At 43.8% G+C, this 27,234-nt stretch overlaps 1 protein-coding gene across 3 annotated transcripts in view; it reads right to left on the bottom strand.

Annotated features, from left to right (window-relative positions):
* DYNC2H1 (dynein cytoplasmic 2 heavy chain 1) overlaps positions 1-27,234 on the bottom strand; it is a 1,021,614-nt gene that overhangs the window by 13,999 nt on the left and 980,381 nt on the right. For 2 of the 3 annotated variants that reach the window (XM_063951543.1, XM_063951544.1), the window contains 2 exons: positions 11,817-11,926; positions 10,291-10,372 (listed from right to left, as the gene is read on the bottom strand). In XM_063951543.1, the coding sequence (XP_063807613.1) occupies positions 10,291-10,372; positions 11,817-11,926 (192 nt within the window). Of the gene's footprint in view, positions 1-10,290; positions 10,373-11,816; positions 11,927-27,234 lie in introns of those variants that run through there. The other variant, XM_063951545.1, reaches the window with a different exon arrangement.

Here is a 27,234-nt window from a genome sequence, read left to right as displayed (position 1 = left end):
AGACGTGTCGTCGGAAACAACTGCGGTTTTGGAATATTTAGAATCCACCCGTGCTGTCGCAGAACTACTTGAGATAGTGCTACTCCGACCTCCAACTGTTCTCTGGACCTTGCTCTTATCAGGAGGTCGTCCATTTTCTTCGAAGAAGAATCATCATTTCGGGCATTACCTTGGTAAAGACCCGGAGTGCCGTGGACAATCCAAACGGCAGCGTCTGAAACTGATAGTGACAGTTCTGTACCACGAACCTGAGATACCCTTGGTGAGAAGGGCAAATTGGGACATGGAGGTAAGCATCCCTGATGTCCCGGGACACCATATAGTCCCCTTCTTCCTGGTTCGCTATCACTGCTCTGAGTGACTCCATCTTGATTTGAACCTTTGTAAGTGTTCAAATATTTCAGATTTAGAATAGGTCTCACCGAGCCTTCTGGTTTCAGTACCACAATATAGTGTGGAATAATACCCCTTTCCTTGTTGTAGGAGGGGTACTTTGATTATCACCTGCTGGGAATACAGCTTGTGAATTGTTTCCAATACTGCCTCCCTGTCGGAGGGAGACGTTGGTAAAGCAGACTTCAGGAACCTGCGAGGGGAAACGTCTCGACTTTCCAATCTGTACCCCTGGGATACTACTTGTAGGATCCAGGGGTCCTGTACGGCCCCAGCGTCATGCTGAGAACTTGGCAGAAGCGGTGGAGGCTTCTGTTCCTGGGAATGGGCTGCCTGCTGCAGTCTTCTTCCCTTTCCTCTATCCCTGGGCAGATATGCTTATGGGGACGAAAGGACTGAGGCTGAAAAGACGGTGTCTTTTTCTGCATAGATGTGACTTAGGGTAAAAACGGTGGATTTCCCAGCAGTTGCCGTGGCCACCAGGTCCGATGGACCGACCCCAAATAACTCCTCCCCTTTATACGGCAATACATCTTTGTGCCGTTTGGAATCTGCATCACCTGACCACTGTCGTGTCCATAAACATCTTTTGGCAGATATGGACATCGCACTTACTCTTGATGCCAGAGTGCAAATATCCCTCTGTGCATCTCGCATATATAGAAATGCATCCTATAAATGCTCTATAGTAAATAAAATACTGTCCCTGTCAAAGGTATCAATATTTTCAGTCAGGGAATCCGACCAAGCCACCCCAGCGCTGCACATCCAGGCTGAGGCGATCGCTGGTCGCAGTATAACACCAGTATGTGTGTATATACTTTTTAGGATATTTTCCAGCCTCCTATCAGCTGGCTCCTTGAGGGCGGCCGTATCTGGAGACGGTACCGCCACTTGTTTTGATAAGCGTGTGAGCGCCTTATCCACCCTAAGGGGTGTTTCCCAACGCGCCCTAACTTCTGGCGGGAAAGGGTATACCGCCAATAATTTTCTATCGGGGGAACCCCGCGCCTCATCACACACTTCATTTAATTTATCTGATTCAGGAAAAACTATAGGTAGTTTTTCCACACCCCACATAATACCCTTTTTTGTGGTACTTGTAGTATCAGAAATATGTAACACCTCCTTCATTGCCCTTAACAAGTAACGTGTGGCCCTAAAGGAAAATACGTTTGTTTCTTCACCGTCGACACTGGAGTCAGTGTCCGTGTCTGTGTCTGTGTTGACCGACTGAGGTAAAATGGGCATTATAACGTCCCTGACGGTGTTTTAGACGCCTGGACAGACACTAATATGTTTGCCGGCCGTCTCATGTCGTCAACCGACTTGCAGCGTGTTGACATTATCACGTAATTCCTTAAATAAGCCATCTATTCCGGTGTCGACTCCCTAGAGAGTGACATCACCATTACAGGCAATTTGCTCCGCCTCCCAACATCGTCCTCATACATGTCGACACACACGTACCGACACACAGCACACACACAGGGAATGCTCTGATAGAGGACAGGACCTACTAGCCCTTTGGGGAGACAGAGGGAGAGTTTGCCAGCACACACCAAAAACGCTATAATTATACAGGGACAACCTTTATATAAGTGCTTTTCCCTTATAGCATTTTAATATATGTAGTCATATCGCCAAATCAGTGCCCCCCCTCTCTGTTTTAACCCTGTTTCTGTAGTGCAGTGCAGGGAGAGCGAGCCTTCACCAGCATTTCTGTGAGGGAAAATGGCGCTGTGTGCTGAGGAGAATAGGCCCCGCCCCCTTTTCGGCGGGCTTCTTCTCCCGTTTTTCTGAGACCTGGCAGGGGTTAAATACATCCATATAGCCCCCAGGGGCTATATGTGATGTATTTTTAGCCAGAATAAGGTACTATCATTGCTGCCCAGGGCGCCCCCCCCAGCACCCTGCACCCTCAGTGACCGCTGTTATGAAGTGTGCTGACAACAATGGCGCACAGCTGCAGTGCTGTGCGCTACCTTATGAAGACTGAAAAGTCTTCTGCCGCCGGTTTCTGGACCTCTTCACTTTTCGGCATCTGCAAGGGGGTCGGCGGCGCGGCTCCGGGACGAACCCCAGGGTGAGACCTGTGTTCCGACTCCCTCTGGAGCTAATGGTGTCCAGTAGCCTAAGAAGCCAATCCATCCTGCACGCAGGTGAGTTCACTTCTCTCCCCTAAGTCCCTCGATGCAGTGAGCCTGTTGCCAGCAGGACTCACTGAAAATAAAAAACCTAACAAAACTTTTACTCTAAGCAGCTCTTTAGGAGAGCCACCTAGATTGCACCCTTCTCGGCCGGGCACAAAAATCTAACTGAGGCTTGGAGGAAGGTCATGGGGGGAGGAGCCAGTGCACACCACCTGATCCTAAAGCTTTTACTTTTGTGCCCTGTCTCCTGCGGAGCCGCTATTCCCCATGGTCCTGACGGAGTCCCCAGCATCCACTAGGACGTTAGAGAAATACAGAAATAAAAAGGCAATGCTAAGGTTTATCCCCCAGATTCTGATCCATTCATCTCCACAGATTGTTTCTCAATGTGGATGACAATGGAAACTGAAACACCCACATACCTCTCACTCCGCAGACATATGTAAGGCTATGTAAGGGAAAGATGTACATAGACAACCAGCTAACTGAACCGCATCGTTTTTATGACCTCAATATTTGTGGAGGTGGCATTACTAATTAATGGTTCCTTAGTTCATACAGCTAAATAGCTGAAAACTGTAAGTGACTGTTATATCTTCTCCAACCACACATACTACTGATTCATTACTATAAGCAAAGGTGCAAACAAAGTTATTTATTAACAAATGCGCTGCATACTGTACTTCTCATTTATCTGACACATGTGCAGTACAATTTTTCACAGTGCCATCTGGTGGGAGAAAGATGTAAGGAAGGACATTTCCTTGATAAAAGGTAACTTGGTTATGCCTTGTAAATGACTGCCCCTCTGTCGGCATCCCGCATATCGGACAAACTCGGACTCCATTACATCACGCCCCTGGTATGTGACTAATAGCGGAACACTGGAGAAGTGCATTATAGGGTGTGACTAGTAGAGGAACAGAGGAGAGGTGCATTATAGTGTGTGACTAACAGAGGAACACAGGAGAGGTGCATTATAGTGTGTGACTAACAGAGGAACACAGGAGAGGTGCATTATAGTGTGTGACTAATAGAGAAACACCAGAGATGTGCATTATAGTGTGTGACTAATAATGAGAATTTACTTACCGATAATTCTATTTCTCGGAGTCCGTAGTGGATGCTGGGGTTCCTGAAAGGACCATGGGGAATAGCGGCTCCGCAGGAGACAGGGCACAAAAAGTAAAGCTTTAGGATCAGGTGGTGTGCACTGGCTCCTCCCCCTATGACCCTCCTCCAAGCCAGTTAGGTACTGTGCCCGGACGAGCGTACACAATAAGGGAGGAATTTTGAATCCCGGGTAAGACTCATACCAGCCACACCAATCACACCGTACAACTTGTGATCTAAACCCAGTTAACAGTATGATAACAGCGGAGCCTCTGAAAAGATGGCTCACAACAATAATAACCCGATTTTTGTAACTATGTACAAGTATTGCAGATAATCCGCACTTGGGATGGGCGCCCAGCATCCACTACGGACTCCGAGAAATAGAATTATCGGTAAGTAAATTCTCATTTTCTCTATCGTCCTAGTGGATGCTGGGGTTCCTGAAAGGACCATGGGGATTATACCAAAGCTCCCAAACGGGCGGGAGAGTGCGGATGACTCTGCAGCACCGAATGAGAGAACTCCAGGTCCTCTTTTGCCAGGATATCAAATTTGTAGAATTTTACAAACGTGTTCTCCCCTGACCACGTAGCTGCTCGGCAGAGTTGTAATGCCGAGACCTCTCGGGCAGCCGCCCAAGATGAGCCCACCTTCCTTGTGGAATGGGCCTTAACCGATTTAGACTGTGGCAGGCCTGCCTCAGAATGTGCAAGTTGAATTGTGTTACAAATCCAACGAGCAATCGACTGCTTAGAAGCAGGCGCACCCAACTTGTTGGGTGCATACAGTATAAACAGCGAGTCAGATTTTCTGACTCCAGCTGTCCTGGAATATATTTTCAGGGCCCTGACAACTTCTAGCAACTTGGAGTCCTCCAAGTCCCTAGTAGGTGCAAGGCACCACAATAAGCTGGTTCAGGTGAAACACTGACACCACCTTAGGGAGAGAACTGGGGACGAGTCCGCAGCTCTGCCCTGTCCGAATGGACAAACAGATATGGGCTTTTTTGAGAAAAAACCACCAATTTGACACTCGCCTGGTCCAGGCCAGGGCCAAGAGCATGGTCACTTTTTATGTGAGATGCTGCAAATCCACATATTTGACTGGTTTTAAACCAATGTGATTTGAGAAATCCCAGAACTACGTTGAGATCCCACAGTGCCACTGGAGGCACAAAAAAGGGGTTTGTATATGCAATACTCCCTTGACAAACTTCTGGACTTCAGGAACTGAAGACAATTCTTTCTGGAAGAAAATTTACAGGGCCGAATTTGAACCTTAATGGACCCCAATTTGAGGCCCATAGACACTCCTGTTTGCAGGAAATGCAGGAAACGACCGAGTTGAAATTTCTTTGTGGGGCCTTCCTGGCCTCACACCACGCAACAAATTTTCGCCACACGTGGTGATAATGTTGTGCGGTCACCTCCTTTCTGGCTTTGACCAGGGTAGGAATGACCTCTTCCGGAATGCCTTTTTTCCCTTAGGATCCGGCTTTCCATCGCCATGCCGACAACGCAGCTGCGGTAAGTCTTGGAACAGACATGGTACTTGCTGAAGCAAGTCCCTTCTTAGCGGCAGAGGCCATAAGACCTCTGTAAGCATCTCTTGAAGTTCCGGGTACCAAGTCCTTCTTGGCCAATCCGGAGCCATGAGTATAGTTCTTACTCCTCTACGTCTTATAATTCTCAGCACCTTAGGTATGAGAAGCAGAGGAGGGAACACATACACCGACTGGTACACCCACGGTGTTACCAGAACGTCCACATCTATTGCCTGAGGGTCCCTTGACCTGGCGCAATACCTGTCCCGTTTTTTGTTCAGACGGGACGCCATCATGTCCACCTTTGGTATTTCCCAACGGTTTACAATCATGTGGAAAAAACTTCTCAATGAAGTTTCCACTCTCCCGGGTGGAGGTCGTGCTGAGGAAGTCTGCTTCCCAGTTTCCATTCCCGGGATGAAAAACTGCTGACAGTGTTATCACATGATTTTCCGCCCAGCGAAAAGTCCTTGCAGTTTCTGCCATTGCCCTCCTGCTTCTTGTGTCGCCCTGTCTGTTTACGTGGGCGACTGCCGTGATGTTTTTCTCACTGGATCAATACCGGCTGACCTTGAAGCAGAGGTCTTGCTAAGCTTAGAGCATTATAAATTTACCCTTAGCTCCAGTATATTTATGTGGAGAAAAGTCTCCATACTTGATCACACTCCCTGGAAATTTTTCCCTTGTGTGACTGCTCCCCAGCCTCTCAGGCTGGGCTCCGTGGTTACCAGCATCCAATCCTGAATGCCGAATCTGCGGCCCTCTAGAAGATGAGCACTCTATAACCACCACAGGAGAGACACCCTTGTCCTTGGATATTGGGTTATCCGCTGATGCATCTGAAGATGCGATCCGGACCATTTGTCCAGCAGATCCCACTGAAAAGTTCTTACGTGAAATCTGCCGAATGGAATTGCTTCGTAGGAAGCCACCATTTTTACCAGGACCCTTGTGCAATGATGCACTGTTTTTAGGAGGTTCCTGACTTGCTCGGATAACTCCCTGGCTTTCTCTTCCGGGAGAAACACCTTTTTCTGGACTGTGTCCAGAATCATCCCTAGGCACAGCAGACGTGTCGTCGGGATCAGCTGCGATTTTGGAATATTTAGAATCCACCCGTGCTGATTGTAGCAGTATCCGAGATAGTGCTACTCCGACCTCCAACTGTTCCCTGGACTATGCCCCTAACAGGAGATCGTCCAAGTAAGGGATAATTAAGACGCCTTTTCTTCGAAGAAGAATCATCAATTCGGCCATTACCTTGGTAAAGACCCCGGGGTGCCGTGGACAATCCAAACGGCAGCGTCTGAAACTGATAGTGACAGTTCTGCACCACGAACCTGAGGTACCCTTAGTGAGAAGGGCAAATTTGGGACATAGAGGTAAGCATCCCTGATGTCCCGGGACACTATATAGTCCCCTTCTTCCTGGTTCGTTATCACTGCTCTGAGTGACTTCCTCTTAATTTGAACCTTTGTAAGTGTTCAAAAAAAAATTTTTTTAGAATAAGTCTCACCTAGCCTTCTGGCTTCAGTACCACAATATAGTGTGGAATAATACCCCTTTTCTGTAGTAGGAGGGGTAATTTAATTGTCACCTGCTGGGAACACAGCTTGTGAATTTTTTCCCATACTACCTCCTTGTCGGAGGGAGACTTGGTAAAGCAGACTTCAGGAGCCTGCGAAGGGGAAACGTCTCGACATTCCCATCTGTACCCCCGGGATACTACTTGTAGGATCCAGGGGTCCTGTACGGTCTCAGCGCCATGCTGAGAACTTGTCAGACGCGGTGGAACGCTTCTGTTCCTGGGAATAGGCTGCCTGTTGCAGTCTTCTTCCCTTTCCTCTATCCCTGGGCAGATATGATCTTATAGGGACGAGAGGACTGAGGCTGAAAAGACGGTGTCTTTTTCTGCAGAGATGTGACTTAGGGTAAAAAACGGTGGATTTTCCAGCAGTTGCCGTGACCACCAGGTCCGATGGACCGACCCCAAACAAGTCCTCTTCCTTTATACGGCCATACTGTGCCGTTTGGAATCTGCATCACCTGACCACTGTCGTGTCCATAACATCTTCTGGCAGTTATGGACATCGCGTTTATTCATGATGCCAGAGTGCAAATATCCCTCTGTGCATCTCGCATATATAGAAATGCTCTATAGTCAATAAAATACTGTCCCTGTCAAGGGTATCAATATTTTTAGTCAGGGAATCCGACCAAGCCACCCTAGCTCTGCACATCCAGGCTGAGGCGATCGCTGGCCGCAGTATAACACCAGTATGTGTGTATATACTTTTTATTATATTTTCCAGCCTTGTCAGCTGGTCCTTGAGGACGGCCCTATCTATAGACGGTACCGCCACTTGTTTTGATAAGCGTGTGAGCGCCTTATCCACCTTAAGGGGTGTTTCCCAACGCGCCCTAACTTCTGGCGGGAAAGGGTATACCGCCCATAATTTTCTATCGGGGGGAACCCACGCATCATCACACACTTTATTTAATTTATCTGATTCAGGAAAAACTATGGTAGTTTTTTCACATCCCACATAATACCCTCTTTTGTGGTACTTGTAGTATCAGAAATACGTAACACCTCCTTCATTGCCTTTAACGTGTGGCCCTAGTAAGGAATACGTTTGTTTATTCACCGTCGACACTGGATTCAGTGTCCCTGTCTGTGTCTGTGTCGACCGACTAAAGTAAACGGGCGTTTTAAAACCCTTGACGGTGTTTTTGAGACGTCTGGACCGTACTAATTGTTTGTCGGCCGTCTCATGTCGTCAACCGACCTTGCAGCGTGTTGACATTATCACGTAATTTCCTAAATAAGCCATCCATTCCGGTGTCGACTCCCTAGAGAGTGACATCACCATTACAGGCAATTGCTCCGCCTCCTCACCAACATCGTCCTCCTACCTGTCGACACACACGTACCGACACACAGCACACACACAGGGAATGCTCTGATAGAGGACAGGACCCACTAGCCCTTTGGAGAGACAGAGGGAGAGTTTGCCAGCACACACCAAAAACGCTATAATTATATAGGGACAACCTTATATAAGTGTTTTCCCTTATAGCATCTTTATATATATATTTATATCGCCAAATTAGTGCCCCCCCTCTCTGTTTTAACCCTGTTTCTGTAGTGCAGTGCAGGGGAGAGCCTGGGAGCCTTCCCTCCAGCCTTTCTGTGAGGGAAAATGGCGCTGTGTGCTGAGGAGATAGGCCCCGCCCCTTTTTCGGCGGCCTCGTCTCCCGCTCTTAACGGATTCTGGCAGGGGTTAAATATCTCCATATAGCCTCCGGAGGCTATATGTGAGGTATTTTTAGCCAAACTAGGTATTCATTTGCCTCCCAGGGCGCCCCCCTCCCAGCGCCCTGCACCCTCAGTGACTGCCGTGTGAAGTGTGCTGAGAGGAAAATGGCGCACAGCTGCAGTGCTGTGCGCTACCTTTAGAAGACTGAGGAGTCTTCTGCCGCCGATTCTGGACCTCTTCTTACTTCAGCATCTGCAAGGGGGCCGGCGGCAAGGCTCCGGTGACCATCCAGGCTGTACCTGTGATCGTCCCTCTGGAGCTGATGTCCAGTAGCCAAGAAGCCAATCCATCCTGCACGCAGGTGAGTTCACTTCTTCTCCCCTAAGTCCCTCGTTGCAGTGATCCTGTTGCCAGCAGGACTCACTGTAAAATAAAAAACCTAAGCTAAACTTTCCTAAGCAGCTCTTTAGGAGAGCCACCTAGATTGCACCCTTCTCGGCCGGGCACAAAATCTAACTGGCTTGGAGGAGGGTCATAGGGGGAGGAGCCAGTGCACACCACCTGATCCTAAAGCTTTACTTTTTGTGCCCTGTCTCCTGCGGAGCCGCTATTCCCCATGGTCCTTTCAGGAACCCCAGCATCCACTAGGACGATAGAGAAAGAGGAACACTGGAGAAGTGCATTATAGTGTGTGACTAATAGCGGAACACAGGAGACGTGCATTATAGTGTGTGACTAACAGAGGAACACTGGAGAGGAGCATTATAGTGTGTGACTAATAGAGGAACACTGGAAACGTGCATTATAGTGTGTAGCTAACAGAGGAACACTGGAGAGGTGCATTATAGTGTGTGACTAACAGAGGAACACTGGAGAGGAGCATTATAGTGTGTGACTAACAGAGGAACACTGGTGAGGTGCATTATAGTGTGTGACTAACAGATAAACACTGGAGAGGAGCATTATAGTGTGTGACTAACAGAGGAACACTGGAGAGGTGCATTATAGAGTGTGACTAACGGAGGAACACTGGAGAGGAGCATTATAGTGTGTGACTAACAGAGGAACACTGGAGAGGAGCATTATAGTGTGTGACTAACAGAGGAACACTGGAGAGGAGCATTATAGTGTGTGACTAATAGAGGAACACTGGAGAGGAGCATTATAGTGTGTGACTAATAGAGGAACACTGGAGAGTATCATTATAGTGTGTGACTAACAGAGGAACACTGGAGAGGAGCATTATAGTGTGTGACTAATAGATGAACACTGGAGAGGATCATTATAGTGTGTGACTAACCGAGGAACACTGGAGAAGAGCATTATAGTATGTGACTAACAGAGGAACACTGGAGAGGATCATTATAGTGTGTGACTAACAGAGGAACACTGGAGAGGAGCATTATAGTGTGTGACTAATAGAGGAACACTGGAGAGGATCATTATAGTGTGTGACTAACAGAGGAACACTGGAGAGGAGCATTATAGTGTGTGACTAACAGAGGAACACTGGAGAAGTGCATTATAGTGTGTGACTAATAGAGGAACACTGGAGAGGTGCATTATAGTGTGTGACTAACAGAGGAACACTGGAGAGGTGCATTATAGTGTGTGACTAACAGAGGAACACTGGAGAGGTGCATTATAGTGTGTGACTAATAGAGGAAAACCGGAGAGGTGCATTATAGTGTGTGACTAGTAGAGGAACACTAGAGACGAACATTATAGTTGGTGACTAACAGAGCTGAACATCAGCTATTGGAACATGTCCTTGTCTGAATGAAACATTTATATTATGTTAGAAGTATATTGTTTGTTTTAATACCTTGACTTGGAGCTTTGCATCAGGAATCCTCCCTTTCCAGGATGCCACAAATCTGAGGTTATCCATGGAGCAGTTCATTGTTCTATGAGGATAGAAAACATGGCTGAGATATTACAAGGTAAACATGGAGGTAAAGGTAAGGAGCTGGATGATGGTTTCTCTCATACCCAAGCAGAAAACCACAGTTAAAAATAGGTCATATAACACATACATGAATGCACTCCCTACATTATACAGATATTTCCACAGTAGATCATGCAGCACGAGAAGCATGGTGCTGGTGAGCTGTAAGAAGCAGACAAAGAGTGGTAGTTGCTCAATCATTCCTGGAGATAATTATATATCAGGTGCTAGAAAGGGAGAGGGGTCACAAACAAATAGCAGACAGAGAGGGGGGCGGGGGTGCACTTTGTATACAGATTCAGATAAAGACGCACACAGATATACAATGGTTGCATATTAAATTAATCAGAGCAGTCTCATGCAATTGCATTGCTATAGAGATGCACGTTCACGCAGTTATAAATATTCACTAGGGCAGGATTATCTTTATAACGTTCTATTGAGATGCACGTTATGCATATAACCCTGCCCAGTGAACATCCTATCAGTCTTGAAAAAGTTCCTGCTGCTTAGGAACGAAACGCGTCAACTTGACATATACCTATATACCTATATACCTTTCTGCCAAAAGCGTGACCGCTTTTGGCAGAAAGAGGAACTACTTCCTCTCCTGACTTCTACATAAAAGCCCTGCCCTTTTAGAGCATGTGGTTGGCAGGAGGGTGAATGCTTAAACGCTGGTAGATTTATATATTAATTAATTATTGTGGCTTTTTAAATTAAAACATGTTGCAATTTGCTTCACCCTCCATATCTACGAGTTCATTTTAGATTTACTTATTTCTTAATTTACAGTACACATTTTAATTATAAACATATGTAAATCCAGAGCTAGGTGACATTTACAAAATATGGCGCTACTGTACATTTGTCTTTAAATGTAAAAGAACCAGCAAATAAAACTGTCAGATGTTTGAATTTCTCCCCTTTCTCACATATCCTGCCTGACTGTGCAGGTCTACGGTTATAAGTTCTGCTTGAGAAAGCAGTTTTTTCACTGATCTCCCATGGTTGGCTTAATGAGCTGTGTACTTCAGCGTCCATCCCTCGGCCAGTGTCAGACGCACAGGGCTGAAGTACACCTCAATCAGCGCTGAAATAGCTCATGCATACGCTACTAAAAATTCTGCATCTTTTAAACAGTTTCTCCCACTCCCACTTCTATTGTCCCAACTCGGCCCATGCTGGTGCTGTATTACGCAACTACGAGCTGTTGTCCATTGAGTTGAAAGTGGCAATAAGTTATACACTTTAAAGACACTGCAACACTCGCAGCTGTGAAAGCGTTTTAATGGTGTCATTTATATATTTGGATATATTCAATTTCATGGACCAGTAATTAAAGGCAATGAAGGTAAAAAAAACATTCAGATGTACGTATCAAGTGCTCGCAATAAACTTACCTCGCTGTTTCCTGACGTAGAGCATTAAGGAATGTGTCAGGATGGAAAAGCTCCGACAAATCGATGGTGTCTGATAGCAGCGTCTGCTTTTCAGCTTTCTCCACCCAATTCTGTTTGAAAACAAACAAAAATGTAAAGGTGCCCATACACTAGACGACCTGTAAAAGATGAATTCTCGTTAACGATTTCCCTTGAACTCCCCCGGCAGTCCTGGGCAAACGATACAGTACAATACACATAAGACTTATCTTAAGATCTGGGAGTGTCTACATTCAGGAGCATTCTGTCGTTAACAATAGCTTCCGATCTTCCCTGCAGCAGGGAAGATCAGAAGCTCCGGCCAACGACCAGCGGGACCGCGCATCGTGATCATTATCATTCACAGACACTGAACGATCTGCACTATTATGAACGGGTGGTCTTCAGTATGCCGACTGACGGGATCCCGGCGCACAGTATACCGGCGCCGGGATCCCGACAGCCGGCATACCGACACTATTCTCCCTCGTGGGGGTCCACGACCCCCCTGGAGGGAGAATAAAATAGCGTGGCGCACGTAGCGCGCCACCGTGCCCGTAGCGTGGCGAGTGCAGCGAGCCCGCAAGGGGCTCATTTGCGCTCGCCACACTGTCGGTAAGCCGGCGGTCGGCCTCCCGGCGCCGGTATGCTGGTCGCCGGGAGCCCGATTGCCGGCATACCATAGTGAACCTTTATGAACGATTTGTAGTTCTGATCTGTCGAAAATGGCCAAATCGCTCATAAAATCTTTTGTGTCTGGGCACCTTAAGAGTGAAAAAAACATAACATAAAAATGTACAATGCTTGGAAGGCCGTGTTATCAGCGCATCCTATATTCATGGCTATGAATGTTCTCCAGAACTAATGCTGGCCACGCACACACCGTAAGAAAATGACTACAAGAGCCCACAATAATCCTAGAAGGAATGTAATGAGCCCAGTCATGCCACAGGTCAGGGCTTCTCAGCTCTAATACTCAAGTATCCCCGACACGTCATGTTTTGAGGACTTCGGCCTGTGGAAACAGGTGGGATAATTACCTGTGCATGACTAAGGACATCCAGAAAGCCTGACCTGTTGGGGGTCCTTTATAACTGGGACTGAGAACCAATGCCACAGGTGATCTAGCTACTCGGAAAGAGGGCTGAGAGGCCAGCGCTTGTGTATTTCAGTCACCTACACGAACAACAAACTTAACCAGTTGTTTGGCGCTTAAGTTGCAAGGTGCAAGACTGGCTTTCCGTGGCCAGCTTAACTCTTATGAACAGATCTTCTACCTTCCCTTTCATTGTAAAAGTAATGAACTATTCAAACCCTGACCATTTTTTATCATTTTACAAAATGCTAATAAATCAGCATGGTACATTAATTGCAGTACGAGTGTGCCTCCAGAGAGGTCTCGCACTTACACAGGGAAGAGTGATTGCTGTCAAAATAGAATAAAGTCATCTCCTAAGCGATCTGTCACAATACTGATCAGAGTATTCAAGAAATGACAACTCTTGGGGGATGACAGCTATTTTAAGTTCAAGTGTGCAGAATCCCATCTCAGGTTTTGTTCGGAAAGGCATTGCCGGCTGTACAGAGTTTAGATCCTTGTGAGGCCGCTTTTAATGAGTGAAGAGTTCCGGAAAGTCCACTGTGAGACACCTAAGTAACATACCGCGGTGAAATGCCCCCTCACACTGCTGTACAGGCTATACTGCGTTTAATTAAGAGTTTCAGGACACTTTACACAGTTGTCATATATAGAATGAATCTTATGTAACAATTATCATCATACACTCATCACCGTCTACTTTTACTGCACCACACACCCAGAAGTGCCAACCTGGCTGTCTCTTCCCGTAGGGGGATTCTCAAAGGCTGGCAATTATTATATACAGATTAGTAACATGTATCGTGTCCTCTCACTTGGTAAAAAGTGTGTGTGTATATATATATATATATATATATATATATATACATATACACATACATATACACATACAGTAATCACAGAACAAAGTTCCGGGAAGCTGCACCGACAGTCTCAGATGGATTGCAGGTGTCCGGTTAATGAATGTAAATATATAATCTCATATCCATCCCGCAACATCACAGTTAGCAGTTTAGATAGAACCAGCACACTGCCAAATTTTTCAAAGTGCTTTTTACTCCATATACCAATTTGCACTGCATTCAGGCACTTTTGTATAAGGCACTATGGCACTTTAGTTGGCTGTTCCCCTGAAGACGGATAAGCACCAAAAACGGCTGTTTGGGAAGTCACCAGTGTTTTGTCCTGCTTCTTTACGATGAGTATAAGCTGAGCCTTGCATTTGTTCATATTTTGGTATTTGGCGTAAAAAGCACTTTGAAAAATTTGGCAGTGTGCTGGTTCTATCTAAACTGCTAACTGTGATGTTGCAGGATGGATATGAGATATTATATATATATATATATATATATATATATATATATACTTGAAACAATAAGTCACCATATTGCACAGTTATATTTTCAAGCCAGCCTTACCTTTAAAACTTCTTTTTGAATTTCCTACAGTAAGATGACTTCTTGCTAGCTGGCAGTTTCTTATTTATTTTCTTAAACTGTCTCTCAAGCACACTCTATTGATTTCCTTAACACAACTGCTTTTTTTGGCATTCCTTTTTTATCACATTTTATTTGAAGGAATAAAATGGCAGTTCAACAAGGAATTATCTCAGATTTTCTGAATCTGCAGAGCCGCACGGCAGGTTGCAGCAAATAAGACGTATTACAGTGGTGCTTCGGCTGCAGTCTTTTCTGTGATGGCAAAGACACTATGCAGGAGATGTAACACTGGAACACTATAAACATGCCAGTGTGTGGTAAGATTTGTCATTTGGAAAACTTGTCTCAACCACAACCCTACCTTGTGAGTAAATGAAATGTGCTGTTCCAACTGTTCCAATTTAATGACTTGAGTCGTCTAATCACATCCAGTGTGGGAGACTCATGTACTGTATTTTTAACAGAAACAGATCTAACACTAACTAAAGCCATTATGAGATACGAGTACAGGCAGCTGAAAGGCAAAGTACTGTAAGGTGCAGCATGCCCAAGGTACGCACATGTGACTACACGGACCAAGAGTAAGATGCAACCTCTCTGCTATTAGTCCATACAGTCACCTTTCTCCAGCCAAGTAATAGTACAATTAGCTTGTGGGGACCCTGGGGCTAGTGCCCTATATGCCTTTATTTATAATCTGGTCTCATAAGGTGCTCCTTTGGATGGTACGGAAATGGGCACTGATGGAGTTTTGTTGTGCTGCCAAACATTTACTATTAGACTATGATATTTGTATTCTGTATTCCTTTAGTTTTATATTTATATGTTGTTTTACAATGAATGCAACTTGTCAGCTTTTAGCTAGCATTTATCAAACACATTCTATAAAATGATAGGTAGAAGCTTACTGGTTGCTACAGGCAACTTTTCCACTCTTTACCATGCTCATTCGGCAGCATGGTATCGTCAATTACATCCCCAGACTGACCTACATGTACGGGATGCCGTTGACAATCCGCGAGAGCATGCATCGTTGATGATATAGTGCGTACACTCTGGACGATATTGCACGATATGTCGGAATCAGGCATATCGTTCAGAATATCGTCTAGTGCAGTGCTGTCGAACCTTTGGAACTCCAGCTGTTGTTGAACTACATATCCAAGCATGCCCTGCTACAGTTTTTGCATGGGCAAATAGCAAAACTGTAGCAGAGCATGCTGGGATGTGTAGTTCAACAACAGCTGGAGTGCTAAAGATGCCCCATCACTGGTCTAGTGTGTACCCAGCATAAGGCCCAGATTTATGAAGCCTTGGAAAGTTATAAAGGACCAACCAACCAGCTCCTAACTGCCATGTTACAGGCTATGTTTGAAAAATGACAGTTAGGAGCTGATTGGTTGGTACTTTATTACCGTGCAATTTATCACTCTCCAAGGCTTGATAAATCTGGGCCTAAATTTCAAAAACTGGAATGTCCTGTAGCTGTATGCACACAGCTGAAGGACACAGGCTTGTGCCACTACTAGAACAAAATGGCTGACGGTATAAAACCAGTGTTTGCTTTTGGCTGAACAGCAACTGTTATTACAATTTGAGTAATGCTTCTGTCAGGGTTTGGTATCTTTTACATGAATATTTATTAATATAAGAGTATTTAAGGCAATTTTATAAGAGGTGGGTAGATGTTCTCAGAACACGAAGATGAGGTGCACTTGGTTAATGCATCCTTCATCCGATTATAGCTTAATCACTGAAAATACATTATAATGCAGAACGGTTCTAAATGTAACAGCAAGCGGCTCAACATAAACAGTACAAACATATTCAATAAGGTTATTCTCAAAGTGAATTTAAGAAGGCATATAATTTAATATCCTGGCTAAACGTTCCTTTTATTAGTACCATGCCCAGTAAACATTGATTTGATATAAATACAGAGGGCATATTGACCCAGTACAGGCATCTCCAACTATAAATAGAAGAAAGTAAAAATCTCATTTTATTTTTATTTAAACTGTTTTTATTAAAACGGTAGACATACAGATAGAAGAATATGCAGACATCAAAGCAGTATCAATGAATGCACAATAAAGAAGAGCTAGGAACAAATCAGTGCTTAGTGCAATGTCTTCCAAAAACAACTGCACCCATTTTTATCAATAGAAAAAAAAAAAATCTATCTTTGAAACATAATAGCGGAACAGACAATAGGAAGAAGTAAAAGGAAAGGAATAGAAAGAAAAGGAAAAAAGGAAAAAGAAAGACAGGGGAAAATGTATCCCTAGTGACAACAGAATATTTGAGCAAAACATACATAGTATGGACAACTCCACGTCCAGCAATCGAAGGTTAGTAAGGGAAAAATCATGGGGAACCAACCTAGGAACTCATATAAGTTCAATATGCGGGCGTCTCCTTAAATTCAAGTCATGACAGCGAAATTAGAGATGTGCCCCGAAGAGAAAGAGATAAGATCCTCCATCTCCATGAAATACTCAATCTTCTGGAGCCAGTGTTTGATCGAGGGAGGCGTAGTAGATCTCCAGACCGCAGGTATTATAGCCTTAGCTGCGTTATTAAGGTGTCTAAGCAGCGAATATTTATAAATATTTGTGCTAGCAGAAGTTAGATTGAGGAGCCAGAACCCTGGGTCTTTGGGCAGCTCACCTTTGAGTATTAACTCTAAACATTTAAATACCTCAGACCAAAAAGGAGAAATAACGGGACATTCCCACCATGTAAGAAACTATCTGGAGCAGATTTATACCTCCAGCATTGGCCAGATAAAGTAGGGTACATCTTATTGACAAGTAGGGGTATACGGTACCATCTATACAAAAGTGTATAAAGATTTTCTAGCGTAGATAAGCAGAGAGAACTTGCTTGTGTATTACGGAATATCAATTCCTAGTTAAACTGTGTGACTAGACCTCGAAGGTCCTTTTCCCAGGAAATTGTAAATGGAAGGGGCAGAGTAAAAAGGTTTTCAATTATAATAGCATATATCTGGGAGATAGTGTGAGGAGATTGAGGAGAAACACATAAATGTTCAAAAATGGTTAAATCCCTCTTATATCATAAAGGTTGGTAGAGGAGGTAATAAAATTATGTAATTGAAGATATTTCCAGAATTCAGAGCCTGAAAGGTTCCAGAGTGATTGAATATCTGAAAAAGACTGTATCCTACCAGAGCTCACCAGCTGACCCAATCTGAAGACCCCAGTCTCTGACCACTGTTTAAAAGCAGAACTATGAAGACCTGGAATAAAGTCTGGGTTAAAAAGGAAAGAGGGGAGGAGATATTTTGGACGAGATATGGCTAAGTAACCGAAATTTACCCCATAGTTTAAGAGTAGGGGAGACCATAGGATGGGTAACTTTTGGGAGAGAAGGTAGCCAAGGAACTACTTCAATATAATGTAAGAAGCAACCTTCTTCCAGCGTCATCCATTGTTTACTGTCTTTTGTACGGGACAATTCAAGAATTCTATTGACCGTCACTGTGTGATAGTAGCTAGGGATATGTGGAAGTTGTAAACCTCCTTTATGTTTCCTCAAGAATAATATATCATGTTTAAAACGCGGTGTGGTGCGTCCCCAAACAAATGAACGAATAAGGCTCTGAATGGAGCGAAACCAATCAACCACATGGGGAGGAGCTGTTAAGTTCATCGCTATGGATTTAATTTATCTTAAAATTTGAAAGAACTCCAAATCTATGAAATTCAGAAATCAAATTTGGGAGAGATATTGTAGGGTTCGAAATCAGGGCAAGTAAATTGTCAGCATAAAGAGCTAATATATATTCTTGCCCTTGCGATCTTAAGCCTGAAATATTTTGGTTAGCTCTAATAGCCCTAGCCAATGCTTCTATACATAATACAAACAACAGGGGAGATAAGGGCACCCCTGTCTCGTGCCATTAGATATTGTAAAGGAATCCAATAAAGAGCCATTAATTCTAATTTGCGTGGTCGGGGACTCATAAAGGGATATGATTCTATGCAGAAAAGTGTTGCCCAGTCCCAAGTGTCTTAGAACGCCGGACATAAAGCCCCAATCCACCCTATCAAATGCCTTTTCAGCATCTGTCGATATTACAATAGAAGGGGCTGAGGATAGGGATGCATAATGGATCATATTAATCACTTTTGAGGCGTTGTCTCTAGCTTCTCGACCTAAAACAAAGCCCACTTGATCTCCATGAATCAGTTTCGGTAACAGAAGTTTAAGACGATTTGCAATTAATTTGGCAAATATTTTGAGATCTATATTCAGCAAATAAATTGGCCTGTAGCTTGAACACAAACTAGGGTCCTTGCCATCCTTTGGTAACACTGTGATGTGGGCCTTAAGTGATTGTTGAGAAAAATGTGATGTGTCTGAAATGGCACTAAGTGTCGTGTGAGGAGAGGTGGCAGTTTCCATTTATAGGCCTTGTAGTAAGGCATAAGCAATAGAAAAAACGTCCGGATCAGGGCTTTTGCCAGTGGGTAAGGACTCAATAACTTTAGTAACCGCCTCAGTGGAAAAGGGGTCATCTAAGGACTCAGACTCCTATCTGGACAGTATACACTATTCAGTTTGTATCCCGCACCAGACATACATAAATAAAATAATTCTTAATACTGTAGACATCTATTCCTAACCAGCTATTAGCCTTTAGCCTTGAAATTACGCCTGCTACAATAATAGTGCTCCAACAATCATGAGCTCAACTCATACACTTAAGGTGGGTACACACTGGCCGATATATCAGCTGTTCTATTGAACGGCAGATATATCGCGGTTCCGTCGGCCAGTGTGTACTGGTGATATGTCTGTGAATTCTGACGTTCATAGACATATTGCGTCGGCCCTGCAGCACAGCCGACGCCCAATATATTTACCGATATATCTGCGCATCGCTGTGTGTGTGCGGGTGACCAGGCGGCCGCCCGTACACATGCTGCGACGGCCGGCGGTGATTGACAGGTGAACTGGGCGGGCGTGTGTACACGCCCGCCCAGTTCATGACGTCAGTCCTCGACGGATCAGGCAGTGTGTATTCACAGCACACTGCCCCATCCGTCCATAGATATATCTGCCGATCAATTGATCAGCAGATATATCTATCAGTGTGTACCCACCTTTAGTCCATTGGCTGTTGCCAGAAAAAAGACAATTGCTTTTTTTTGGAGTACAATGTCATCAGTCAATTAGTTCAATATGATTGCTAATATTAAAATGTAACTTTTAATATTTGTCTTTAAAATAATTGGGGTGAGTTGGAAAAATATCATAATGTGACTAATGAATTTAGGTCTGTATTTAACACCCCTATTTGTACTATAGAGGTAAATAAACATATTAAAATACATAATCTGTCTACGTGGTGAATATTTTTTTTTCATATAGAATGGTAAGTAATTAATTCTTACTTATGAAAATGGTAACATAGTAATTGAGGTTTAACAGAGAAAATGCCCATTGTGTTCAACCTGTATTCTGTATTAAGTTGAGTTGATTATAATGTACCTACTGAAGTAATGTTTTATGACTAGTTAACAACTATAAATCATGTTACACCCGGATGATCAACATCAATATTTTAAATGTTATAACCTTGGATATCATTTTCAATCAGAAATTTATCCAATCCATTTTTAAATGCATTTACAGAGTCTGCCATTACCACCTTCCCTGGCAGAGAATTTCATATCCTTATTGCCCTAACAGTGAAGAACCCTTTCCTCCATTGTGTACGGAATTTTCTCTCCTCCAGCCTCAGCGAGTGCTCACGTGTCCTAAACAGAGTTCTTTTAATAAATAATTCCTCTGATAACTCTTTTAAATGTCCCTTTACATATTTGAAGATATTAATAATGTCTCCTCTTAGACGCCTCTTTTCCAGTGTATACATATTCATCTTAGTAAGCCTTTCCTCGTAATCCAGTCCCTCTAGCCCTTTAATAAATTTAGTAGCTCGCCTTTGAACCCTTTTGAGTTCAATTATATCTTTTTAATACAGTGGTGCCCAAAACTGAACACAATATTCCAGGTGCGGACGTACCAATGATTTGTACAGCGGCAGGATTACATCCTTGACCCTTGTCTCAATTCCCCGTTTTATGTACGCTAGCACCTTACGTGCCTTCTTTACTGTGCTTTGACATTGTATACGGTTATTAAGCCTATTATCAATGAGCACCCCCATATCTTTTTCCAATACTGTTATCCCTAGACTTTCCCCATTTAATATGTAGGATGCAAGTTTGTTTTTAGTCCCGAAATGCATAACCTTGCATTTTTCTATATTGAACCTCATTCTCCATTTAGACGCCTAGATTTCAAGTTTAGATAAATCATTCTGCAGAGATTCCACATCTATTTCCGAATTAATTACCCTACACAGTTTAGTATCATCTAATCTTAGCGGTCTGTAGATACTCCTGTATGCAATCCATTAGAATTCCTTCCAATATTTTCCCCACTATGGACGTCAAACTAACCGTTCTGTAGTTACCTGGATGATTTTTGGATCCCTTTTTAAATAATGGTACTACCTCAGCTATATGCCAATCCTTCAGTACCATGCCTGATCTAATTTAACTATTGAAAATCAAGTACAGGGGTCTTGCTAGTTGTGACCTAAGCTCCATAAGAACCCTTGGGTGAAGTCCATCAGGACCAGGTGATTTATTAATCTTTTGCTTTGTCTCTCCCGGACTATTTCTTCACTTAAACAAGTATCTAACCACGAATCATTACTGTCACTATTGTGATGCATTATTCCCACCATCAGTTCTTCTCTGGTGAACACTGATGAAAAAAATGTGTTCAGTATTTCCGCTTTTATTTCGTCATGGTGGTTGGCCTTAAAGTCTAAAGCAGAATTAATCAGATAATGCTGCTTAGTATTTTATATCCTCATAAGTAATTCACAAATATAAATCTACCAAAAGATCTTAGTTCACAGTTATAGATATAACAAATGGCCAATATAGCAGTGAACCTTTCTTGTAATAACCGCTGCTGCACGATAATTCCCACAAAGGATTTCCTCCCAAATTATTTTATGTATTTTAACCAGGCTCCTTCCAAATTATTTTGTGTTTTATATTGCCAGGGTAACAAAAAAAAATTTTTTTTTTGTGTGTCACACTTTGCCAGGGTGCCACATTAACTCCTGTATGTTTGGATTTGCAAAACAGGTTAACTTTTAAAGAGAAAGTTTTCAAAGTATCACGCTTCTTCTGAATGACTCATAATACATTGTTGCATTTAATAGTGTGTCTATATATGATGGATACATTTAGTACATTGTAGCATATCATTGGACTGCTGATATTAAACCTGTCCGGCAGTGTTCATATTTTCAAACATAAATGCACCAGAAAAAGTACAGCAGTGAAACACAATTACTATTTTGTCACTGCACACTCCTCCGTTGCTCACCCTCCATTAGCAAATAGGGAAAAAAATGTCTATTCCTCAGTTTTTTATTTCTCAATGCACGCTCACAAATTGAGTACATATATAGTTGGTAACAATTGTGTACTTTTAGCAATCTTCTTTTTTCTGGCAACAGCCAATGGACTAAGTGTATTAGTTCCTCTCTGGACAGGGCAGGGAAACTTAAAGATTGTAGGTAGGTAGATACAGCAGTCTGATGTGATAATGCGTCTGCCCTCCCATTGACACCTGAAAGGTTATATAGATTAGAATAAAAAGCTTGAAATGCCTCAGCAATTTTGTTTGTTTCATGGAGAATTTGGCTGCTAGCATCTTTTATTGCTTGAATAAAAGTAATTGCCCGTTGTTCCCGAAGAGCCTTAGCCAGTAACTTACCGGGTTTATTCCCCCATTGATAGTAATGGCTACGGAATTTACAGTATGAAAATGTAATATTATCAGAAAGACGTTTGCTTAAAGAGGCATGGGCTTCCACAAGATCAACGTAATGTTGAGGAGACTGAGATTCCTTCTGCGAGGTTTCAAGTAATTTAATCTTGGCCAATAAGTCATCCCTCCGTTGCATCTTTTCCCTTTTCAGGTAGGACCCCAATTGAATACAAGTGCCCCTCAAAAACATTATGTGCCTCCCATATCGATACCTTGGAAGTCTCGTCGCAGTAATTATTGCTAATATAGGAATCCATGGCAGATTGAAACACCACGTCCAAGACTTCTGCGGTTGACCGGGAAGTTGCAATTTAAGGCTAACAGGGGCATGGTCAGACATGTAATTTGTCCTATAGAAGCATCAGACGGTAAATGAAGGTGCCGATAACTGAGGATTAAATAGTCAATTCTAGAATATGTTTGGTGTGGGTGTAAAAAATAGGAACAATCAAAGTCAGAGGGATGAGTTAATCTCCGAGTGTACATCAACTGGTGGTCGAGTAGGGTACGCCTCATCTTCCTATAGTCCTTCTCAGATCCCCACCCATTACCACTATTCCCTCAAGGAGAGACTCAGCTTTTTCCAAAACAGATGAGAGGAAAGAAGGTTCCTTCAAATTAGGAGCATATATGTTTAAGAAGAAAAAATGTTGGTTATTAACATCGCATTTAACCAATAAACCTCTGCCTTCAATCAGTTTATGAGAAGTAACATTCGAGATGCGTAAATGTCGGGCCAGCAATATAGCCACTCCTTTCGTCTTCCCTGAGGGGTTATTGGCGGTAAAAATGTGGTGATAATAATGACATTTAAGCGAGGGAACATTACCAATCTTAAAATGTGTTTCCTGAATCAGAGCAACATCTACTTTATCATCTCTAAGACATTTAAGAAGTTTTGACCGTTTTTCAGGGATGTTTAGGCGCTTGACATTAAAAGTATGTTCAAGTTATCATGCCCCATCATATATCAAACCTCAAAGAAATGCTATGTGTCTTACAAACAATACAATGGCGGAGGGACGGAAGCCTATGGTTTGAATGCTCGTCCCAGGGAAAATGAGGTGGAGAATGTAGATAGTCACTAGGGATAAACAGCTGAAAAGAGAAAGAAACAGAGAAATCAGAAGAAAAGGCTGCTGTACAGAAGGGTATACAGCAGAAGTTACAGGTGCAATATAAAAATACAGTCAACATTAATGAGAGTTTAGCTGCAAATGGATCAGGAGTGGAAACCTGCCAACTCCCGTCCCAAAGGAATATCGGATGCAGCATAATGGGGGATCTATAGGGAGGCCAAGGGCAGTGACCATCCACAACCCCCCCCCCCCCCCCAATAACATCAAAAATTCCAATGAGCAGAGACCAGTAGCTGAAAAAGGAGAGGGAGACAAAAAAAAATGGGGAATATGAAACATACATAACCAACAGAACTGAATTCTAAATGAGAATAAGAATGCCATTCCTATAGCCACCAGTGTTACTACATACATACAGAATGAGAATACAAATTACCGTCAAAGCGAGTGTAAAAGATTGACCATTAAACAGTCAGCTTGAAATATCAGAATCGGACCAAGTGTTGTTAGAAAATCCGTAAACCTTACATAAGGAGAAGGTAAGAAAATAAAATAATCAAGGCATATGGCGCCAATGCACAGGAGGTACCCCAACGACAAGTGATAGACTTTGGTATTCAAGTTATTCCAGATGATTGTGGACCAGCAGGGGGTTTCAGCCTCCTCCGTGAAGGCCCCACTTGTTGCCACATACCATCGTGATGGTCAACTGAAGGGAGCTCAAGTTGGCGGTGGAAAGATTCCCAATACGGCAAATCTAAAGACTGAATACCAAGGGAATTGAAGAAAGCTGGTAAATAGGGCGTTCTGAAAAGCATAACTGACTTGCCATTGTGGAAAACTTGAAGATAGAATGGAAATCCCCAATGATACTTCAGTTCATTTTTCCGAAGAATATCTATGAGGTGTTTCAGGGTCTGAGGCTGTTGCAGGGTTGACCAAGCCAAGTCCGGGAACAGCTGTATCTTGTCACCTTGAAAGTCTATGCCATCCAGTTGACGAACTTTACGCAGTATCTCCTCTTTTTGGGTGTAATAGTGAAGCTGGCAAATCACGTCTTGTGGTCTATCTGATGGCAATTCTTTAGGTCTCAGGGCGCGACGTGCCCTGTCAAAGAGAATCTCACTGTTGGGGTCCATACCAGTAATCTCTCCAAATATTTTTGTAAGGAAATCTGTTAAGTTAGACTGCTGAATATCCTTAGGGAGGCCTCTGACCCTGATATTATTCCATCTGCCGTGATTATCCAAATCTTCTATGGGAGATTTAAGGAAGTTAATATCAGTTGTTTGTTGTGAAATCACTTCCCAGAATTTAGAAAAGGTGTCAATAGTAGTCGTTTCATGTTCCTCCAGCATGTCGATTTGAGTCACAAGTTGAGACATGTCATTCTGAATGTGGGCCACCTCTTGTTTGATGGTAGATAGCAAGCGAGACTCTAAGGCCAAAAAGTCCTGTTTGTTAGGTAGCGATTTAACATGGGATAAAATTTCGCTTATCTCTTTAGTTAAATAGGCCGTCTGAGGCTGTATATCTCCAGATGAGGACATGCCGTCTGAGGATGTGGACAAAGTCGGGGATGCATGAACTACACTGCCCAGATTTGGATCAGCACAAGGCGACGTCAGAAACTGACGTAGATCAGACGAGTGGCAACTAGCAGATCTCAGAGTCCCTTCCGGCTTGGTCTTAGCTTTTTTACCCCTCACCACGGAATTAATTAGGATAAGATACACTCAGCAGACAAATAACAAAACAGACGTCACTGTTCAGGCATTGGTATTATAAAAACGTGTGGATCATCACCGTGCGGTAGCCTTCCCCGTGCCTTAAGGTGGCCATCAGCAACTGGGCATCAACGTTGGAAGAACAGTGAGGAAGGCCCCATACTGCTGAGAAGGACACCTGTGAAGCTTGAAGATAGTATACAAATGCTCACTCCAGATCGGGAATATCAGATGGGAAATTGTCACTACAGCTGGAGGCAGATGTCGTAGGTGAAGGCTATAAAAACACAATACACACGCTGAAGGTCTTGCATAAATAGTTCAATATAACAATGTACCAGTAGGCAAACAAGACAGTGCTGGGGGCCACAGGGATGAGGTCCGAGCAATATGGTCCGCTGTCTCAGTGCTTCGTGGCTAAAGTCAGTCCAGTGTCACAGGGTGGCAGCAGTAAAGTGTGTGATGTAATACAGTGTCCTCTAAATCCAATGTGTGGTCACAGCAACAGCTAGCAGCTCACAGGGAGATTAGGAGTGTCTGAGAGTATGCCCACACCAGATATCAGGGCAGGGGTCTGTTACTCACTGTGACCAGGTCCCCTGCAGCATCCGCAGCTCAAAGCACAGGGTGAGTAAAAAGCAGGGGTAGACAGTGTACCCAGGCATCTAACAGCGTGATCCAGCAGCACTAATATGGCGGCACCCCCTCCACGCCGTCTAGCGGGTCCCGAGTGGCAGCCGCCACATATAGTAATAAGTGCCGTGGACGGTCTCTTCTCCCGCCGGGCGCACAGGCCACCTATCTGGGATGTAGCAGCCTGAGAAAGCAGTCAGTCACGGGCCGCCGCACACAGCGGATAACTACCAGTAATCCAGGCCCCGTCTTGTTCCACGGGGTAGGCCGCGGCTCATAGAATGCCAGAACTCTGGTCCCCGCCACCCGCTTTGCCTCTCATACTCGCGGGACACCGGCAGCGAGTAATGGTGGATTCAGAAGAGCTTGGGGTATAGAGATAGCCCAAATGAGAAGCTTTAAATCAGTCTCACTGGAGAGGAGCTCCAGCACCGCACGTCCTCTCTAGATGGCTCCCAAGCTATGCACCCTCAATTGTCATGTTTAGCAACAATAAATATTTATATTGTAAAAAAATATATATATATTTTTAATGTATGGAAGAGGATTGTATTGTTTTAATGTACTAATTTATAATGACCAGTAATAAAATTACAAAAAGATTGTGAAAATAAACAATGAAGGGGTTGAGTCTTAGCCATAGTTGCCTACGCTCCCTCATTCTGCGGGAGACTCCCTGAAACAGTAGCAATTTCCTGACTCCCTGAATAGTCCAGCAATCTCCCTAATTGCACCCATTATGCAGCTGTTAAATTCTTAGGAAAAAAAAAAAAAAAAGAAATCAGAGATTTCAAATGGGATCATCAGTGCCATTTCCCAGTATTGTTATAAGGCACAATGGGGCAGATGTATTAAGCTGGAGAAGGCATAAGGAAGTGATAAACCAGTGATATGTGCAAGGTGATAAACGCACCAGCCAATTAGATCCTAACAGTTAATTTACATAATGGAGCTGATTGGCTGGTGCCTTTATCACCTTGCACATATCACTGGTTTATCACTGCCTTATGCCTTCTCCAGGTTAATACATTTGCCCCAATGATCTCTATGGCTACATGTATTTTAAATAAGGCTTCTCGTGGCCACTTACAGTATATGGAACCTCTTGTAAAACACAATACATCAACATATCCTGAAAAATATCAGTGTATTTGTTTCAACAAGTAGATCTTACTAACTTTGGGGCTCATTTCCGTGTGCTCAGCAGACAGACATGGAATGATGGTGAGGAGAGCCGCCTGTCACTGAGCAGTGCTGCGGGAGTCAGACACAGGAGGTCAGACATGCAGAGGGGATGTTGCAGCCACGCTGAGACATAGGGGGGTTGCCATCCTGAGACACAGGGGAGGGGGGGGGAGGGGGCAGCCATGCTGAGACACAGGGGGGGCAGCCATGCTGAGGCATAGGGAGGTAGCAATTCTGAGACACGGGGGGGGGGGGGGGGGTGAGGGGGTAGCCATGCAGAAACACAGGGGTGGGGCAGCCTTGCTGAGACACGGAGGGGGGGGCAGCCATGCAGAGACACGGGGGGGGGGG

This window comes from Pseudophryne corroboree, chromosome 2 (genome assembly GCF_028390025.1).
Source record: "Pseudophryne corroboree isolate aPseCor3 chromosome 2, aPseCor3.hap2, whole genome shotgun sequence".
In the NCBI taxonomy this organism is placed as follows: Eukaryota; Metazoa; Chordata; class Amphibia; order Anura; family Myobatrachidae; genus Pseudophryne; species Pseudophryne corroboree.
Note: the sequence above shows the minus strand (reverse complement) of the source record. Positions and strands in the feature narration are given on the sequence as shown.